Source organism: Anopheles marshallii, chromosome 3, assembly GCF_943734725.1.
Source record: "Anopheles marshallii chromosome 3, idAnoMarsDA_429_01, whole genome shotgun sequence".
Taxonomy (NCBI): Eukaryota; Metazoa; Arthropoda; class Insecta; order Diptera; family Culicidae; genus Anopheles; species Anopheles marshallii.
The window spans coordinates 83,855,749-83,874,014 of record NC_071327.1 but is presented as its reverse complement, the minus strand read 5'-3'; the positions used below and the strand labels follow the sequence as shown (position 1 = coordinate 83,874,014).

The 18,266-nt window shown below is 49.2% G+C and overlaps 2 protein-coding genes across 3 annotated transcripts; one reads left to right on the top strand and one right to left on the bottom strand.

The window, feature by feature from the left end:
* Nucleotides 1-5,924: 5,924 nt before the first annotated feature.
* LOC128716397 (protein brown) lies at nt 5,925-8,916 on the top strand. Its single transcript, XM_053811316.1, has 7 exons — nt 5,925-6,096; nt 6,291-6,339; nt 6,890-7,079; nt 7,258-7,634; nt 7,702-8,020; nt 8,086-8,449; nt 8,522-8,916. Exons 1-7 carry the CDS (start codon nt 5,925-5,927, stop codon nt 8,914-8,916), a joined length of 1,866 nt encoding a protein of 621 aa, XP_053667291.1.
* A 4,162-nt stretch (nt 8,917-13,078) lies between these two features.
* LOC128710972 (uncharacterized) lies at nt 13,079-17,215 on the bottom strand. 2 transcript variants are annotated; one of them, XM_053805837.1, is made up of 7 exons: nt 16,300-17,215; nt 15,826-16,128; nt 14,783-15,777; nt 13,725-13,941; nt 13,472-13,653; nt 13,261-13,404; nt 13,079-13,189 (listed from the first exon to the last, which is right to left on the bottom strand). In XM_053805837.1, the coding sequence occupies exons 1-7, from the start codon at nt 17,213-17,215 to the stop codon at nt 13,079-13,081; spliced, it is 2,868 nt and encodes a 955-aa protein (XP_053661812.1). The 2 variants fall into 2 exon arrangements, with proteins under 2 accessions (XP_053661812.1, XP_053661813.1); XM_053805838.1 differs by having other exon boundaries at nt 15,209-16,128.
* Nucleotides 17,216-18,266: the final 1,051 nt, after the last annotated feature.

Here is an 18,266-nt window from a genome sequence, read left to right as displayed (position 1 = left end):
GTGGCATTTCGCCCGAACTGAGCGAAACATTTTTGTGGACAATATTTACGGCGAAAGGTTATATAACCAGTTTGAAGAATCCTTGCCTATCAAACGCCTGCCCCGGGTTTTGATTGGGTCCGGCCCAAAACTACACCGAACGGAAGCAGGTCAATGCTGGTAGCATAGATATTTGCACAAAACGTATGATATAGTTCAGCGACACACAACCACCGTGGAGAGCCGTGGTTGTATTAAACAAGTTCATCATTCAGGTTTAGCGTACGATCGCATCGATATGAGATGCGAGCAACACGAAACGCGCATCTTAAACGAAGACCAACACTCCACACCACCGGGTTCGTCGCTTATCTTTTCATTGTAGTCTTTTGATTGCCATATGCAAAACGCGCGCATGTTTAATCGCTTTATCAGTGTTTGGAGCTATGTCGGACAATCGCGAACGATTTCTTCCGTTACACTGTATCTCTGTTTCGCTTTAAAGGCCGGAAATCGTTAAACAATGAGCTCACCATAGGACATCCATCAATTCCAGCCGAATGAACCGCTTACCTTTTGGGTCGGGAGAGGTGCCGAGTGGACGATTCTTAATCGATAATCACAAACACACTTGGATGACTTTTTAAATCTGCAACCGATTCACTCTGGTACGGAATGGACTGGCTGGCTGAAATGGCTCTCCCTAGTTACAGTCGGTGACGCGTTACGATGTCCGTTAGCACCTTTTCTGAAGATCATATAGTACACACGTACACGTACTTGCGCACACATACAGCGAAGATGATGGGGGAAGATTTATTTTTTTTTTTTCTCGGGACGAGCTAACCAAACACATTCGTCGGAGATGCTCAAAACGCGCGGGAGCGTTGGGGAGGGGGGGGGGGGGGGGGGGGAAGGTGAAGTAATTTTTGACTGTCAGTATTTGCTATTTGTCTCGTTATCGTCAATTCGACATGGTACAGAGCCAACGCAGGGTGATGATTTAGCAATCTTCTGCACGATTTCACACACTCATTAGCACGGCGAACATTTCCGTACGATACGGCCTCTAACTATATCACATTAAACTTAGTATCTTATCACTTAGGGCAGCGTAGGACATCGCCTTAAACACATGCACACACTGCGCTATTGCAACAATCCGGATGTACTTGTCGGCTATACACGGCACTGATTCATACTTTGCGTCATTCACGTCCCAGAACTGCCAGCATGTGCCGCTTGCATACTTGTGGTACCGAATATCAGCGCTCGACCAGAGCCACGCACCAAATGAGACGTCCCGGAGACACGCACCTGCCCGGACCGACGGAGGCTGCTGCAGTGTGATCTTTCACCGTACCGATCGGTCGATCACCGCCGCGCACCACCAAACCAATCGCGCGTTTTGGAAGGTGGGGTGAATGAAAACAAACAATCCCGCACACACAATCACCCACCAGGCCGAGTGTGTGGGGCCAGTGCGCGAAAAACCGTGATCAATGCTTTTCACGCCATAATCTTCCACTGGCAGCACGCGCGATCAAACCACCGACGCAATCGGCATCCGAACTCAAGCCCGTTCGTCCGTTCTCGCTCGCACAGATTGCCACCGGGGAGGGGGGTTATCCGATTGTGTGCCGACTTCCTTCCCAGATCACTGGTGCGCTTGTAATAAAATATTACTAATGACTAAAAATTGATTTTCCCTCGAAAACGAGGCACCGGAATTTGGGATTCCGCAGCCGTACCAACACACGTACGTACGCATTTTGAACGGTGTACGCACACGCAAACAAAACCACACAGACAGACCAACGCACGAAAGTTCGGAAAAAAAATGTAAAGTAAAAAACCCCCCCCACAACAGATGATGATGGACAACAGAAGATCATGCCCGGGGGTGGTAGGATATATTGGTACACAAAAGAGGACAGGAAGACGGGCCCAGGGAAGGAAGCTGTCGGGCTGGGGCTAGGGTAACGAAAATAACAATGCCAATACAGCATCCGTAACCGACGCAAGTAAGCACACGGGAAAGAGACCGGATCACCTGAACAAAAGCGCGCAGGAGCGAGACGAGCAGGCACCAATAGAGGCACCACAATTACACTCTATTGACCCACAGCAAAGCATTGCCCACCGGTGGTAGGCTGATAGATAGAGAGAGGGAGAGAGAGAGGGATATAGAGACACATACACACACACAAAGCACATCTGAAGAAGGCCGTGGTGAATCATGGGCCAACGGCAGGAAGAAGGCAAGGGGTTTTAACAGGAGGAGAGCCAAAAGAAAAAAAACCCGGACTTATTTGTTTACCGTATTTTCGACACACGAACGAACATTTGCTGTAAGTACATCCACCATCGTAGGCAAGTGCTGGCTGAGCTTGTTGTTGGCAGTGTTGCCAGCCGCAGCTTAGGATTTGCCCATCGACCATTGCAACCATTGCTTATCGGACACTTTGGTTTTGTCCTTTTTTCCCGCTGCAACTCCCACAACACAACATCAAAATTAGATGCAAAAAGGATCGTACTGGGTGTGCCTCACCACACTATTCTGTAGCATTTTTACGAATTGTGTTTCGGTAGGATGGCACCAGGTGTGCCTGTCTGTCGTCTCTGTGTCCTTGCGAATTGCTCGTCAAGAAACAGAGGTTCGTTGGTGGAAAAAAAACAGAAGGGACAAAAAGGTTTTATCCTACACTTTCAATCCTCGTTCATGAAGGTCGATGATGTGCTTTTTTTCTGCGAGTGTTCGTTTGGTTTACCGCCGTTGCTCCTTTCGCTGCAATGAAACAAAGCCTAAGGGATAATGTCGAAGATGTGAAACAGTTTTTGGAATATATTTTATAATAAGTGAGGAGTAGCTGTTTGGAATAATGCTAGGTTTTTGTATAAAGCAAGCACCCATTGCACTGATGAATTTTGTCATTTTTAACCACTTCTGCAGGCCCGGCATCATGTGCTCACTACAGAAACACATCAAAATGTTGGCTTATTTTGCTAACTTACCATTGCTTTCGCCTTGCCGCTTCGATTATCGCTCATATAATCCAGGCTACAGCATAATCGGGCCCACATTATACCGGCCCCGGAACGGAAAACTGGCGTGGAAAATTGCACACGTTTTTTTTTGCGATCCTGCCCCATTCCGCGGTGGGTGAATCGATGAAAGAAATACCCGCCACACGCAAATGGAAGGATCGTAATCGCTCAATAAAAGCTAGACTCTTTCCCTCAAACGAAAAGCCGCACACGCGCCGCGTCGCGTCGAGAGGATTAACCATCAAGAGGAAGCGGCTGGCAGAGGAACGGGGCGTGGTGGGGTGGAAAATGGTCTAATTATTTGATTTTCTGTTGTTTTGCCGCCCCGGTACCATGCTCCAGCCGGCCGTCGTTGGAAATGGCGAAAACTTATTGAGGTCGCGCAAGGAAAATTTCGCCTTAATCGATGGATTGGAACAATTTTAATTGAGCTGCACGTATTGTTTGCCGTTGCTGCCACGTGAAGGTGCTTATTAAGAATGCTCCGAAAAGGTATCGGTGGCGTGAGAAAAATGGCCGATCATTTTCGAGCGTCAGCGGGTTTTTGGATGGCCAAACGTTTGCATAGTCCTGCGACAGAAGAATGGGACCGCTTTGAAGCAATGATTTATTGAACAATTCAAATGTTCAATTCATATCAACCCAACCGAGAAATGGGAAGGATCAGAAATGCTTTGGCAAACTCAAAGGTTCATATCTTCAAAATCACCTGCACAGATAAAACACACAGCCAGCTCACAACACACCCGTAAAGTGGGTACGCAACGTACGTTTCACTACCAGAAAAGGAAAAGCCCCATCATGTACCGAACGAACAAAAAAAAAAAGAAAGAGGTTCGGTAACTGGAGCTGGAAAATTGCTCAATCTATCGATCGTTCAAATCGATCAATCACATCAAACGTTCTTTTCCGTTTGTTCCTTCCGTTTTGATATCCGACGCACACGGTGCGCGCGCGCGAAGCTTTTGCTTTTCCACTTCCCCCACCCTGTTCTCCAGCCACCGTTCCGCACCCGCACCCGATCCGGGCATTTTCTAACGGACTAACACCAACTACTAGCGTGGTCTGGATTATGAGCGAGGAAAATCGTGCGCTCGATAAACAATTCTCGCTTGTGCCATTCACTCGCGCTTCGGCTAACGATCCCTTTCCCGGGTGGGTGCGCCGACAGTCCGTGCCGTAGCACGGAACGAGTTTAGGAAGTACTTGTGTAGGGATGATTTGAGCTCTTTAGAGGAAACATAGAGCCGGAAGACACACACACACACACACACACGGGAAAATCTTCTAACTCGTTCTAATTATCCCAAAAAAGAACCTGCTCCGAGGGACTTCGGTGGACCGGGTGGGGGTGGGGGGTTGGTTTTGCAGTGTTGCAGGGCCAATGACCAACGATGGTGGTGGTTTTTCACCGGATGTTATCCCAAAACACAGTCTGCACCCTTTCAGGGGAGGTGAGTTTTACTGTTCTCGTTAGGTGAGGCATTATAATTTTCCCCCATTTTAGCTCAAACTATCCCGCCATCCCGCAGCTGGCAGGCATAGCTAATGCTAAAAAAAAACATGGCCCCGTTCTTCACAGTGTTCAAGATATTGTTGCTTTTAAAAACTGCATCACGCATCTACGGACAACAGACAGACACAGCAGGTACATTCCAAGACGGTTGCAAGCTTTTGTATTTGTGCAGGGCTTTTTCTGGCATTATGCTGCAAGTAGTTTTAGGGCCGTCCTTGAGAGCGTGGTTCGTGGACCGTTTGCCTGCCTAAGAGTGTGTTTGCTAATCCGTTTCGATATGGCAGACCGGTCGGTTTCCGCGGCCAAGGGTAATCACTTGTTTAAAGGCCATCTTAAATCCTACTCTGGGCAAGTTTTATGCTAACGTCAGGTATAAAAACTAACGCTCCTGCTGCTACCTGACATTCGATGTTCCGAACCAACTGTCTCTAGTGTCTCTATCTTTGGGGTGGAATTTAAGAATATCCTTCGAGGTACTGGATGGTCTTCGTTGGCTACCTGCGCTACGATCAGGACAGGACTAGCCTCCAGCTATGGTTCTTTGTTTTTACTAGCACACCAGCCTCTTTTACACGGTTCATCCCAGGCAACGGTGTTGTTCTGTTGTTTCTACACCTGCTCTATAGTCTGACCTGTCTTTTTGCTGACAAATTTCCATTACAATAGCGACTTGTTATTTATCAATGCATCACATGATACTTTACTGCTCATGTGGAGTTATATGTGGCTCTTGTGGAGTTACGTGGCTAGTGCTATAGTGCTATACGCCGGCACGTGCGTTAAACTATACGCGTTATCAAGCTTCAGCTTCTGACAAGTATACCACAGAGCATTCGTATGCCGTTTTGTTTTGGTTCCTTTTCCTTCGATTAGACGATAGACATCACTTGAGTCACACGGGCATCTTATCAATAGGTCAAATAATTGTTCACCATACAAACGCTCAGCATCGCTCCGCCAGAACAACCTTGCCATTGCGTTATGGTTGGCAAAAATGGTACACAATCGGAAGCATCGGGCGGTTCGGGTTTTCTAGCGTGGGGCACATTAATTATGGTTTACATTGAAGCAGCGTCTCCGGAAGGCTAGAGGCACTAAACGACAGCAAATGGGCAAGCACGCCTTGCCTTATCAGCGCTGATAGGCGTTTGGTCGGGGCCCCAGCGCGTATCTTCCAGACTTCCGAGGAATGCGATCACATCAGTCACAACCGAACAACGATCGTGGACAGTTTCGTATGGCAACCCGCCGAACTCATTTTAATCGTTTGGCGCACAGTTGTCGATCTTCTCTCGCATATATATTTCACAGTTCTGAACATCTTCTCCACTACGGAGGCGATGCTCCACGCGTGGATTAAGTGACGTTGTTTTGCGACAAAATGAGTGCAAACAAACCGAATTCCAGCACGCTGAGCAGTGCCGTACTGCTTGAATGGAAAAATCTAACCGTCAGTGTGCAGCCATCATCCGACAGACAATTGGCATCCGCAAACGAGTGGCATGGTCGGCCAGGACATCAAAAAAAGAAAGAAATTACATTGCTTCGAAATGGTACGCAAATCGCTTCCGTTGTGTTTGGTGAAACGACGACGCGCTCGGCCTGTGCTGATAGTGATAGCTTGTGCGCAAACCTTGATCTACCGAACCGATCGTTACGATCGTCATTTCGAGCAGATTGTGACAAAGTTGCAACTCGCCCCTGACGCGATGAAGGAAAAATTCACTAACTGTTGTCTGTTTTGCAGCCAGCGGTGCAGTACGATCCGACAATTTGGTGGCCATTATGGGCCCAAGGTTAGTAGAGTCAAGGTGTCCTCGCAACACAAACCCGCAAACATTCTTGTTGAGCGTGTGAAACTTAGCTCAACAGCCAATCGGAGTTGGAACCACCACTTTACCTCCTCGGTGTTAACGATCGATGGTTGTACAGAAAATCCCCTTCGGAGTGCAGAACGATAACTAACTTAGAGTATGCTACCGTTTTTAAACATGTTTTTTTTTGTACCATCTGTCATGTGTGTCCTTTTTTCCACGAAATAATCGTCCCGTGTTTAATAAGTTTTACCGATTCTCTTGTTTGGACTTACCTACAAACAAGGAACTCCTTGTTCTCGTCTTGTCCTGACAAACTTCCCAACATCTTGTTAGTAGGCCCCAATGGTCCTAGGTGGCGCGTTTCCTAGTGTCCTAGCTAACAAGCCGGAACTTTACATTCGCCCATGCCTTCAATGTGGATACGCCTCTCCAAGCGTTATAATCTCCAAACGCTACAACGGCTCAACGGCCATACAGTCACAATCAGGTCACAACTATAAACAGACCCCTGCTTCTAATTCCCCGCTAGTGGTGCTGGCAAAACAACGCTACTGGCCGCCATCTCAATGCGAATCACCGGCTCCACCACCGTCCATGGAAAGGTGCTTATCAACGGTCTGTACGTGACCAGGACGCAGATGAAACAGCTGACCGGATTCGTGCCACAGTACGAGATCGCCCTACAGACACTGACCGTTGCTGAGCATCTAACCTTTGTGGTAGGTCCTGTAGACAGTTTGTGATTGTAGCTCGCTCTCCAATGACCAACGGCGCACAACTCTGTTTGCCCAAAACAAACCCCGTGCTACTGAGTGCACAATCCAGTGCAGGTTAGGGGTGGTCCGAACGAAACTAACCTTTGATTAAAGTCCGCCCCTTTTGTCTGGAACTCTACAGGCTAGACTTAAAAATGTCGGATATGTCGCTGTGCTGCGCATCATCAACGAGCTGGGACTGCAGGGCTGCTGGGGGACGCGGATCGCTCAGCTGTCGGGCGGTGAGCGAAAGAAGGTGAATTTGGCCGGCGAGTTGCTTACCGAGCCGGACATTCTTTTCTGTGACGAACCAACTACCGGATTGGACAGCTTCAATGCTGCGTCGGTAATGAAAACACTCCAGAGTCTGTGTGCCAACGGTCGGCGAGCGGTGATATGCACGATTCACGACCCTCCTTCACAGGTGTTTCAGTGTTTCAGCGATGTTATCCTGCTGCAAGACGGCGGAACCGTCTTCTATCAGGGACCGACGGCCGATCGGATGGATTTTTTCAGCTCGTAAGTCCCTGTTGCACGATTTACTCACGCGCCTGCGCATTCAGAACGAAAAATTGTGTCTTCGCAGCATTGGCAAACAGCTGCCGGCGAGTGGAAATCCTGCCGACTTTTACTTCCAGCTCGTAAGTCCCGATGCGATCGCGTTCGCGGCCAGTGAAGCCGATGAAGCCATTCATCGGTACGAGATCGTGCGCAGGGCGTGTCGGGAAAATATCGCTCGAAAGTGTCTCATGACCCGGTACCATCAGGCAAAGATCATCCAGAAGCTGGCCAACGACAAACACCGCGTGTGCCGGGCCAAACAGCTCACGATACTGCTCCATCGTACGGCTCTCGATAGCTTTCGAAATGTGCGCGAGTATCTTACAGTGACGGCTATATTTTTGGTGAGTAGTCCCAATACCCAACAGTAACGTCCCACGTCGTGACACTTTCTTCCATTCCCATGCAGTTTACCAGCGTTGTGATAGCGTCCCTGTACTACGAAGTACGTCCAGCTTCACAAACCTCAATCCAGGACATTCGCGGAGCACTGTTTCTGATGATAAGCGAACTGGTTTACACGATCAGCTACGGTGTGTTCTACACGTTTCCCTCCGAGATGCCACTGATCCGCCGTGAGGTGGGCGAGAAGAGCTATAACCTCTCCGTGTATTATGTCCACAAAGTCCTGTACAGTGTACCACGGGCATTCTTCGAGTCGTTTCTATTCATTGGCGTGGTGTACGCATTTGTCGGGTTCACGACTGACATTCTCACGTACTGCTGCATGTCGCTAGTGTCCAGCGGTGCGAGTATACTGGCCATGGCCTACGGTATGGGATACAGATTCTCTGAGGACTTCATTCACGCACCAAGCTAACATTGCTGCTGCTGGTACATTTCAGGCTATTTGCTGTCCTGCACAACCGGCACGATGAACATGGCCATCGAGACAAGCAATATCGTGTTTCTCGCCTTCATGCTACTTGGTGGTCTCTATCTCAACCTGCGCGCATTCCCGCTGCTCAAGTACCTCTCATTTTTCTTCTACGCCAGCGAGGGAGTCTCCGTCTACTATTGGCTGCCGATGGAGTCGATCCCCTGCAATGAGTCATCGAACGGCAACGAAACCACCACCTGCCTAGCGAACGGAAAAGCCGTCCTAGAGGACGCTGGATACGCGACATCTTACGAGGCACTCCATCTCAACTATCTCGTCATGGCAGTACAAATTGTCCTGGTACACCTGGTGGCGTACATGCTGCTGCGGAAGTTTGTCCGCAAGGCGGGATTCTACTGATCTACGTGTTCGTCCAAACGAGAGGGAGGTACGGTTATTGGTGGGCAATAAATGTTTACAGCTGTAATCGTATCGCGCACCATTTACCCCGGCACAGCATCGTTGCAGGATGCATCCATCAAATGTACACTCAAATTCGTGTTTTTTCTTACACTCGCCAATCCTTCTGTTCGATCAACACTTTCCTCGTAATGGACGGTAATGTAAAGCTTCCTTCACTACGATCGGTTAGCCCCCCCTCTCCCCCTTTGTTTCATCCTTTATCCCCCATCTGGCCGGTCGGTGGTCATAGGGCTGGAACCGGACCGTCTGGAAAGTTTGACTTCCAAGGAAAATTCCGTACATCGCGCACTTCGAGAAAAGCATCTCCCGCGGCCCGGTGTAGCCAGAGCATTAAACAAGTAGGTAACAACATTAAACGAGAAAACAATTATTTCCATAGTTTTTAGCGCATTAACGCCCAAAAAAAAGAAGATGCCGCCTGGAAACCGGAATCGGAAGATTCAAAGCCTCCGTCGGCCATCAACGGCTCGGCGAGGGGACTGGACGCTTGGAATGCACGTGAGAAGGTGTGTGTGTGTGTGTTTTCAGCTGGTCTTCAGAGATGTTCCATACGCACAATAAAACACAAGCAACAACAAAAAAAAAAATGCAATTACAGTTTGCTTCATGTACGAATTCCATCAGACAACATTTCTCCACACGGGCTTATCCTAAGCCGAATCGATAGATAGCATAAAGCATTATGTAGAACATTTTTTCTATCGACATAAGCTTTTCATCTGGCACGCGGCATAAACCGTGGAGGCGTGAGTTACTTTAGAAACATTCTTCCGTTCTACATCCGCAAAACTGTTTCCTCTCCAAAGTGGAAATGGCCACTTTTGCACGAGCCCCCCTTTTGGGTGGGCTTCAACATCGGGGAGCGTACAGTGGAAACAGAACTCTACAGTGAGTCGTCGTGAGTACTCCACCTCCAACAAGCTTAAACCAAGCTTTGTAGAAGATTTGTGCAACGATCACAATTAAGGACATCTTGCAAAGCGGTCACTTCTTGAGGTTCCAACAAAAAAAATAAAGAAAAGAGGTCCCGCGCAAATGAAGTCGTTATAATGCAATTATAGCACACTCGACAACGGCACACAGGCACATCGAAGCAAGCCACCGATTATTATCATTAAACATTCGCCTCACAATTAGTGCGTGTGTGTGTATGTGTAAAATAGGCGTATAATTTACGGCCCAAAAATACTGCGGCAGACCAGATTGACCAGATTTTCCCTTCGCTAATCGGTGTTGTTTATGGCACTTTTTGTGGTACCGGGGTGGTACTTTGGGTATTTGGGTGTGCGTTTTTCCCTATTTCTATCTCTTTGCCATTTATGCTTTGTTGAACACGTCGACCCCGGGTGGGGGTGGGGGGGAGAGAGAGAGAGAGAGACAGAGTGCAGTTATGTTGTGTGTGTTTCTCCGTTTTTATTTCTTCGCACCCTTTCGATGGTGCTTTCATGTACTCTTTTAATAATGCCCAAGCAGAGGATGCTGGCAGCAGCAACCCCTGTACCCCCATCAGCCTCCCATCGCGGTTTAGGCTAATTGATTTTGCTCGCGCCTTTTGTGTGTGTGTGTATGTGTGCACCACACACTGTTATCCTTCTCCTCTTGCTCTGTTGTGTGGCCGCGATACATGTGGCTGCTGCGTAGCGTTCCCGATGGATTAATTGTACGTTAAACTGTGCTAGTTGTTAAAACAGAAACACATTCGCGGTACCACCACACCATCAGGCGAATTCAGGTGGATCGCAAGAAGACAAGATGACGGGCGCGCGCAGCAGGAAAAGGTGTGTGTGTGTGTGGGGAAGGGACGAACATAAAAAGCGGGGCCTAAAGATGGCCTAAACGCGTGCCCAAAATCGAGCCGTAAATAGCCGACTATAATCGGAGAGGGAAAAATGGGCATCAGCATCGTTTGCTACCGTTTTGAGATCTTCATTTTGGCCGAGGCAGCGTGTAAGTGCGGGCACTTGATTGGGCCTCTGGCGCTTCCTTCCACGCGGAAGTTCCGGTTTTAATTCGAATGGATTCTTTTACGAAACCTGTTACCTGGTCTGCACCTGTACGGGTGGGTGGGTTTCTAGTACTTAAACGTGTAGGTCTATTTTTTTCCTGGCTCTGCCCACTAATGTATGTGTTTGGGAACACTCCCTCATGGAGTGTGGGCAATTAAATTGGGCGCCACAAGCCAACGGCAGTGGAGAAGATTGTACATTTATTTGATACATTTTCTATTCTATGCTAGGGTTAATGAATTGGCTTTGTGCTGCCACATTGTCAAACTGGGAAAATTTATCCTTGTGTACTGTATTACTACTGGAAAACAGGCGCACGGTATTGGTCTCAGTGTTGTGAAGTGCCTAACTCTTGTCAGATCCCGACGACTAATTTACCTCCAACAAGTCATCCCACGTTGTACAGATAACCTGTTGATGACGATCCTGTTCTGTCTCTCAACGAACTTAGTGTCTCACGAATCAACAAATAATGCAAGTACTTTATAATCACCCACGTTTGCCCACAACATCATCGATGTTTCCCCTACAAGAACACACTTCGCTTCTTCGCTCCTGCAGGTCTCTTTCGTACCGGGAAACGTAGCATTAAAAATAAACATATTCAAACTCAAGTACTTACCCGAATCCAACGATTTCTCCCAGCGGTGTGATGCCCTTCAACAACATCACAAAAAAACGTTTCTAGTTTTCCAGCACAAACTGCTCAACAGCTGGTTTGCTGCACAGCGGAAATGGAAATCAACCAGAACGAGAGCTAGTTCTACTTATCCTGGCGTTTTCGTTCGATACTATGGTTCGGTTCTTGTACCTCAAATGAATCTAAAAGCGTACGGAAAACAGAAAATAATTCATAATGGCAATTGATGAACTTTTACCAGCAAGCAGTGCTGTGTGTTTTTGCCATACGTTGCTACATTTTTTTTAATATCCGAAACATGCCGTGTGTTGGTTTCTTTCACAAGTTAGGCAAGGTTACATTTCTTCCTCGTTTAAAACATTTTATCTCTTGTTCTCTAACCTATCGCTTTATCATACGCGTGTCCTTACAGCTGCATTGGGTCGCACACGAACTATCCCCCAACAAGTTAAGCCGATCGTGGCGTTGTATTACGGTTCTGGATTTGGCAGCTGGACGAAGCGTTTTTGTTGACCGTGGTGAAGGCCACAATGTAAACGGAACACTTGCGAAGACATCCCCAGCCATGGCGAGCTGTTTGCTGCACAATATATCCCTTTTCCATTTAAGATTCTTTAGCCCGAAACATGTTTCATGTGTTTTAAAGCCGGTATCGACGAAAGCGGTAAATATTCTGTTGGACTTTCATGGTTAGATTTTTTATATTTGAACACGTGTTCCTACAATTTGTTTCGGGTTTCTTATTACGATCAACGTGCATTTAATTTACCATCGATTAAAATGGCCTTTGCTCGCATACATCTTAAACGCCAACAAGATCTTCATCATCATTAACAATAACAAACGATCGCCCACCCCAAGAGCGGTGGACGTGGGAGAGGTTTTATAACATCACTCCTGCTTCCGTAAATCTGTGGATGGTTTCGGTTTCATCCCGGTTCACCCTTCAGCGTGCTCGGCTTGGTCGATCCTCCTTGGCTGCATCTGTGTGCAGACATCTGCACTGAGGCGACAGCAGCCGAAAACTTCACGAATCGTGTGCAACAAAAGTTGATGAATGGTCGCGAAAAGGGGGAACATTACTTGGTTTTGGTTCTGTTAATGGTCTAGTATTTTAGTAACAACGCGATTATGATCAATGTTGTGGAGTAGCGTACAGTTTTAGAGTAGTATAATAGTTAGTGGGTATCAAAGTAATAAAAAGAAACGTAAGTAAGGTTAGAAATGGAGAAGGGATTGGACAATGGAAAGTCAAACATGATAAAAAAAAAACAATTAAAAATTAAACAAACAAACGTAAGCAAATAATAGACGATGGCATAACTGCAGTACGGTCACACATGCACACACACATAAACGACACGCCGCAACACACAGTTATAAACAAATAAGGTCTGGGACGCTTGTGTGAGTGTGTGTTGGGGCACGAGGCTGCTTGAGGTCTGGGGTTTGGTCAGCAAGCACAGGATTTCTTCTGACTCGTGTCCGTCTTTGCGCCAATCAGGCCGAACCGTTCGGAATCGATAACCTCACCCGTGTTTAACAGTTTGTCATTCATTAAAATCTGTAACAAACGCAGAGCAACATTAAGCGCTACCCTTCCAAGAAGAGGGGCCTCCCACAAACAATAGTCACCTTATTCACTAACGATTTGGCCGCTTCTTCAATGTTAACGTTCTCCTTTGCCGATGTTTCGAACCATCCGGCGAACCCGTGCTCCTTGACGTACTCGTCCAGTTTGGCGGGTGTCGTCACTATTCCCTGCTTCTGTTGGTCACTCTACGGGAAAAAAAATCGCATGATGAGCGATCGGAATCGGTGCTGTGCAATGTTGCAGCGAACGTACCTTGTTGGCTAAGAGTATGCACGGAATAGGTTTGCCATCGGGAAGTTGCACTTTTGAGTCGAGATCGTTTTTCCACTTGATCACTGCGTCGAATGTGGCACTGCGTGTGACGTCGAAAACGATGAATGCACCTACTGCTTCCTTGTAGTATACCCGGGTCATGTTACCAAACCGTTCCTGCCCTAAAATTGAAAGAACCCATCGCTTGTTTGCAGAACCCTGACTGATCGTCTCCACTTCGCAATCTTCTTACCGGCAATATCCCACAGCTGGAGGCGGATGATCGTGTTCTGGTCCCAGTTGAGCACTTTGAGCGCAAAGTCCACTCCGATAGTGGCGCGATAGTTTTGGCTGAAGAACTGATGCACATACCGCTTGATGAAGGACGTCTTGCCAGTGCCGAGTTCGCCGATGACGAGAATTTTGTAGAGATGCTCACGCTTCTCGGCCTGTCCAGTCGCCATAGTTGCCTGTAGTGGTACGGAATGAAAGATTGTTCGTATTTTTTGGCAAGAACCAGATAACACAGCATGATTTTCGTGTTTCCCCCACTCGTGTCATATCATATCCGCCGGTTATCCCAAAATTCCATCCATTTCGCTCCAGGTTCAACGGCCTGGGGTGCGGTGCACCAAGTTTACTGTTCAGAACCTGTTAGGACATTGTTGCAATCCACTCTTGCTAGAACCAACAACTAGCTACGAGAGATAGCGCGAATCTGATAACGATGATTTACTAGCACCACGGCTCGTTGGCAACGTTGCACTTATTTTATCATTTGCTTCATATTTTGGATGCATCCGCTGAAGTACCTGCGGTATGCAAATATGAAGATGCATATGGAGAAAAGTAGATATGCAACAAATTGCTTGAATGGTGAAACAAACTTTCAACCTTCTCAACTACGCGGAATATTGCAACACAGCGGAATTATCAACTGATCTAAACGATGTAATATATAAATGAAACGTATCAATCAGGATTTTGAATTAGTTTAAAACAGATCACCAAGATCCTCGATTAACCCTAGGATCATTGGATAATCGTCCACTTCGAAATATCAATAAATAAAATTTCATCACCAAGAAAGTCTCACTAAAGTCACACACGCACTTGAACGATGATCTGTTCCCATTCACAACTCGAGTTCACAATCACCGTATGTTTTCATTCATGAGAAGTCCGTATCAGGTTGGTAGTACATATCGACTAGTGGTCTCGATCACTTCCACTACCGCCGAGCTCCAGGAAGTTTTGCACAACAATTGGAGTTCTAGAAAGGATCGAGGGACAGGGGCCAACGACACTTACCGATTGGTCGGAGGCCCCCTTCTCGAGTAGCAGATCACCGTGCGGGGACATCTTGCTCTCGAGGTAGTCCTCCGACTCGAGCGAATACTCGCCGGACTCGAGCGCGCTCGACAGCAGGGAGGAGGAGGATCGTGGCGGCTTGCCTGTCAGCAGCTCTTCCTCTTCTGGCGTGTAGAAGGTCGGCTGTTCGACGTAAGCAATGCGCCGTAGCGAACCCTCGCTAGTGTTGTTTTGACTATTGTCGTCGTACGAACCACCACCTCCAACGCCGATCAGCTCGTCAAGCGAGCGTGAGGTGCTACCGATCGAGGCAAATGTCCCCGACTGGGCACCGCTCTCCAGTCCCGCGGAAGGTACGGCAAGCGTTGTGGCCGCTGAGCGGCCACCAGCAGGCTTAACGATAGTGGAGGTTCTGTCCGGGCGTACCTGTGTTCCGATATCGAAAACTATTGTCGGTTCGGTTGGGATGGTGTCGCCCTGTTGCTCGTCCTGCTTCTCCGCGTTCCCCTTGCTGTCCACACTGACGTTCACTGGCAATGGATCCTGCTGCTGGTCGGCCGGCTGCTGCTGTTCGATCGATTTAAATCCAGAATTGTTGGGATTCTTTAGGCTGTTACCCAGCTGATATGGCTTAGCCGCTTCCTGTGTACGTACCGTAGAAGCTGCCTTACTTGCCGACGTCGACGATGAGGCCGACGACGACGACAAGTCTTGCTGCTGCCCACTGGCGGCGCCCGCCGTAGGTTTGTCAACCGTCGCCGGGCTCTTGCTGCCCCCTTTCGAACGCGCTGTTCCTCCGGATCCGGTGGCCGAACTCGCTCCTCTCGCTTTCCTCATAAAACCGTCTATTTCCTCGTCGACGACAACCGACGACGGTGGTGCAACGTCCTGGGAATCAAAGTTTGGGGCCGACTCGATCGTCACTACCGGCTGCTGGAAGAATCGCTCCCGAATCGACAACGATGCACGTGGCTGCGGCAATGGTGGCAATTCCACTACTCCTTCTCCTCCCGCTCCTGCTTCTGCTCCTCCTACTCCTCCACCTCCTCCTCCTCCTGCTCCTCCTGCTACTAAACCCGCGCCGGCGTTGGTAATGTTCTCGATGGAAAACTTATTGATCTCCGCGATGTAGTCGCCGCTCAGCAGACTGGACAGACGCGTATCAACGGATGACGTGGATGACGATGACTGTTGCGTACGAACGGCTGCGATCAACTGCGGCGATTGTTCAATCCCGATTGATACCCTCGGTGTCGGAACAGAAACGATGTCTGAGCTAATTGGTTTAGAGTCGATTGCGAGCTCCCTGCTGTTCTCAGCCACCGCGTTCCGAGTGACGTTCAGGCCTGCGGGGAGAGAATTATCAACATCATCATCAGCGCACTGTACCCTGTATTTGATGGTGGTCGTACCCGAACCAGTCGAGTTTCCGAACCCAACCGACGGTCACCACAACCGAACGAAGTCGGTTTGGCTTCGTCGGTTGGGTTGTAACTAAAAACCGGAAGAAGCCTTACCATTGCCCATGCCACCGCCATCGTTGCTTCGCATCGCATCGTTCACATCAGTGTTTGCGCCGTCCAGCGAGGTTTCCAGTGAGGTCGACGGTTTAGCCAGGCTGCGTGTGAGCGTGATTTTCATTTCAGTCCGTTTGGCCCTTAGTGCCGTCGGTTCGGAATCGAGCTGCCGCACCAAAATCGGCGATGGTGGATCCACCGACGTTCCGTCGTCCCGGTCACCATTTTGGTACTGCTCGGCACCCGACACAAACATGGCACCTTCCGGCGTTTGGCGCTTGATGCTCAGCGGAGTCTCCAACGTTCCGGACGATATCTCGTCACCCTCGGAAGCTCCACCAGCTGCCGGCGATCCCTCCGGGTTTGGCGCCACCTTCGACGACTTGGAACGTCCAGCCAACTTCTTCATGAAACTAGCCGCACGGCTTGGCTTGCGCGCTTTTTTCTGCCGCTGTTTGTCCTTTCCATCCAACAGTATGTCCTCGTCCGAGCGTGCACCAAGCAGTGCGGCCTCACGTACCGGATCCTCCTTGATTGCCGGCAGGCTTTCGGTCGATTTCAGTACGGTGTCGAAAGACGCCTCGGTCCCCGTTGGTGAAGCAGGCGGAGGTGGGGAAGGGGTGGCCGGAAGCAAGTCATCCGTACCGCCACTCACCATGCCCGAATCACCACCGAGCGAGCTCGTCTCGGACGATTTCGCCGACGAATCCTTTCGACCTCGCTTCGGTATAAGCTTCTGCGCGTTGCTGCGCAGTTTCTTGAATGATAGGCCACTGCGCTTCTTCTTCGGTTTCTTCTCCGGCGAGCTGAGTCCCGCATCGGACATCGATACGTCCGACTCCACCACCACGAACTCGACCGGACTGTCCTCGGATTCGTCGCGCGTTAGTCGCCGCGCTGCCGGTGGCTGCTCCATGTTTTGCGCGGACTCTTATCCCGTACTCGATGGGCGGTCGCGATCCGCCGTTCACTTAGGATTCGGCTATATGAATGGCGTGCCTTCGCGGGAGAACGTCCAGCAGCCAGCGAGAACAGCAACGGCCGTGTTCGCTAGGCGGGCCGTTTGTTTGCGACCGTCGGGTCTAATTCGATTAGCAAGCCGAGCGAACGAATTGCGCCCACGACACCTGTCGTCCGTAGAGTGTGCCGCCGCACCAAAACAAAACACTTCGCAACACTAATGAAAGCGAAAGATCCACAGCAACGAACTGTGGGGCTGTGATCGTGGCCGGGAGGGGGAGGGGAGGTGTAGGTTGCCGCCGTTCCGTTCCGTTCCGTGCCGGCTGCTATAGAACAGGTTTCAGAACGGTTGTTTTCCTTCGGTTCCGTTCCGGTACACGTCCTCTTTCGATAGCAAACCCTCGAATTCCGCTGGAGCGGCGGGCGGCGAGCGGATCGGCCGGTGTCCAATTTCACGTCGCGTCAACTTTGAGAACGACTGCACACGCACCGCACTACTGGCACACCACAATGTCAACGCTTTTCTCGACGTTTTCCCCGAGTTCTGGGAATCTTATTGCACTCTTCTTAGCGCTTCAGCTTCCGATCGATCGCACGACAAGACTAACTCGAGCGCATCCCTGCGATCTGCTCGATGCTGTGCGAGCGCAGTACGCGAATCCCAAGCTCCCCGATTCTGATCTTAAGCCCCATGGTGATTCTCATCCATTCTGGAACATTACGACATGTCGCTGGCATCATCAGCCAGTCGCCCTCCGGTCAGCATTCATTATTATCAAGCGAATATTGCTGCCTTCCCATTACTCTTGCGGCGATTGCGCAAGCCTTATCAATGGCCTCGATCTTTGGAATGTAGCTACCTCGATCCCAATCCGAAACTGCAAAAAAGGATTTTTCATCTTGGCGACACAAACAAAAACCATCATTCCAATTTGTTGACGAAGCGTTCCGCCAGCAAGCGATACACGGCCACGGACGAAACTGAAGCCAAATGGTTTTCGCTTCGA

Excerpts from the sequence above, each read along its gene's own strand:
- LOC128716397 (XM_053811316.1), top strand. The coding sequence starts at position 5,925 with ATGAGTGCAAACAAACCGAATTCCAGCACGCTGAGCAGTGCCGTACTG. Across the intron at positions 6,097-6,290 it reads AATTACATTGCTTCGAAATG|CCAGCGGTGCAGTACGATCC; the intron begins GTACGCAAATCG and ends TCTGTTTTGCAG. Across the intron at positions 6,340-6,889 it reads GTGGCCATTATGGGCCCAAG|TGGTGCTGGCAAAACAACGC; the intron begins GTTAGTAGAGTC and ends ATTCCCCGCTAG.
- LOC128710972 (XM_053805837.1), bottom strand. The coding sequence starts at position 17,215 with ATGGAGCAGCCACCGGCAGCGCGGCGACTAACGCGCGACGAATCCGAG. Across the intron at positions 15,778-15,825 it reads AGGAGCAGGAGGAGGAGGAG|TGGAATTGCCACCATTGCCG; the intron begins GTGGAGGAGTAG and ends GAGAAGGAGTAG. Across the intron at positions 13,942-14,782 it reads AGGGGGCCTCCGACCAATCG|GCAACTATGGCGACTGGACA; the intron begins GTAAGTGTCGTT and ends GTACCACTACAG.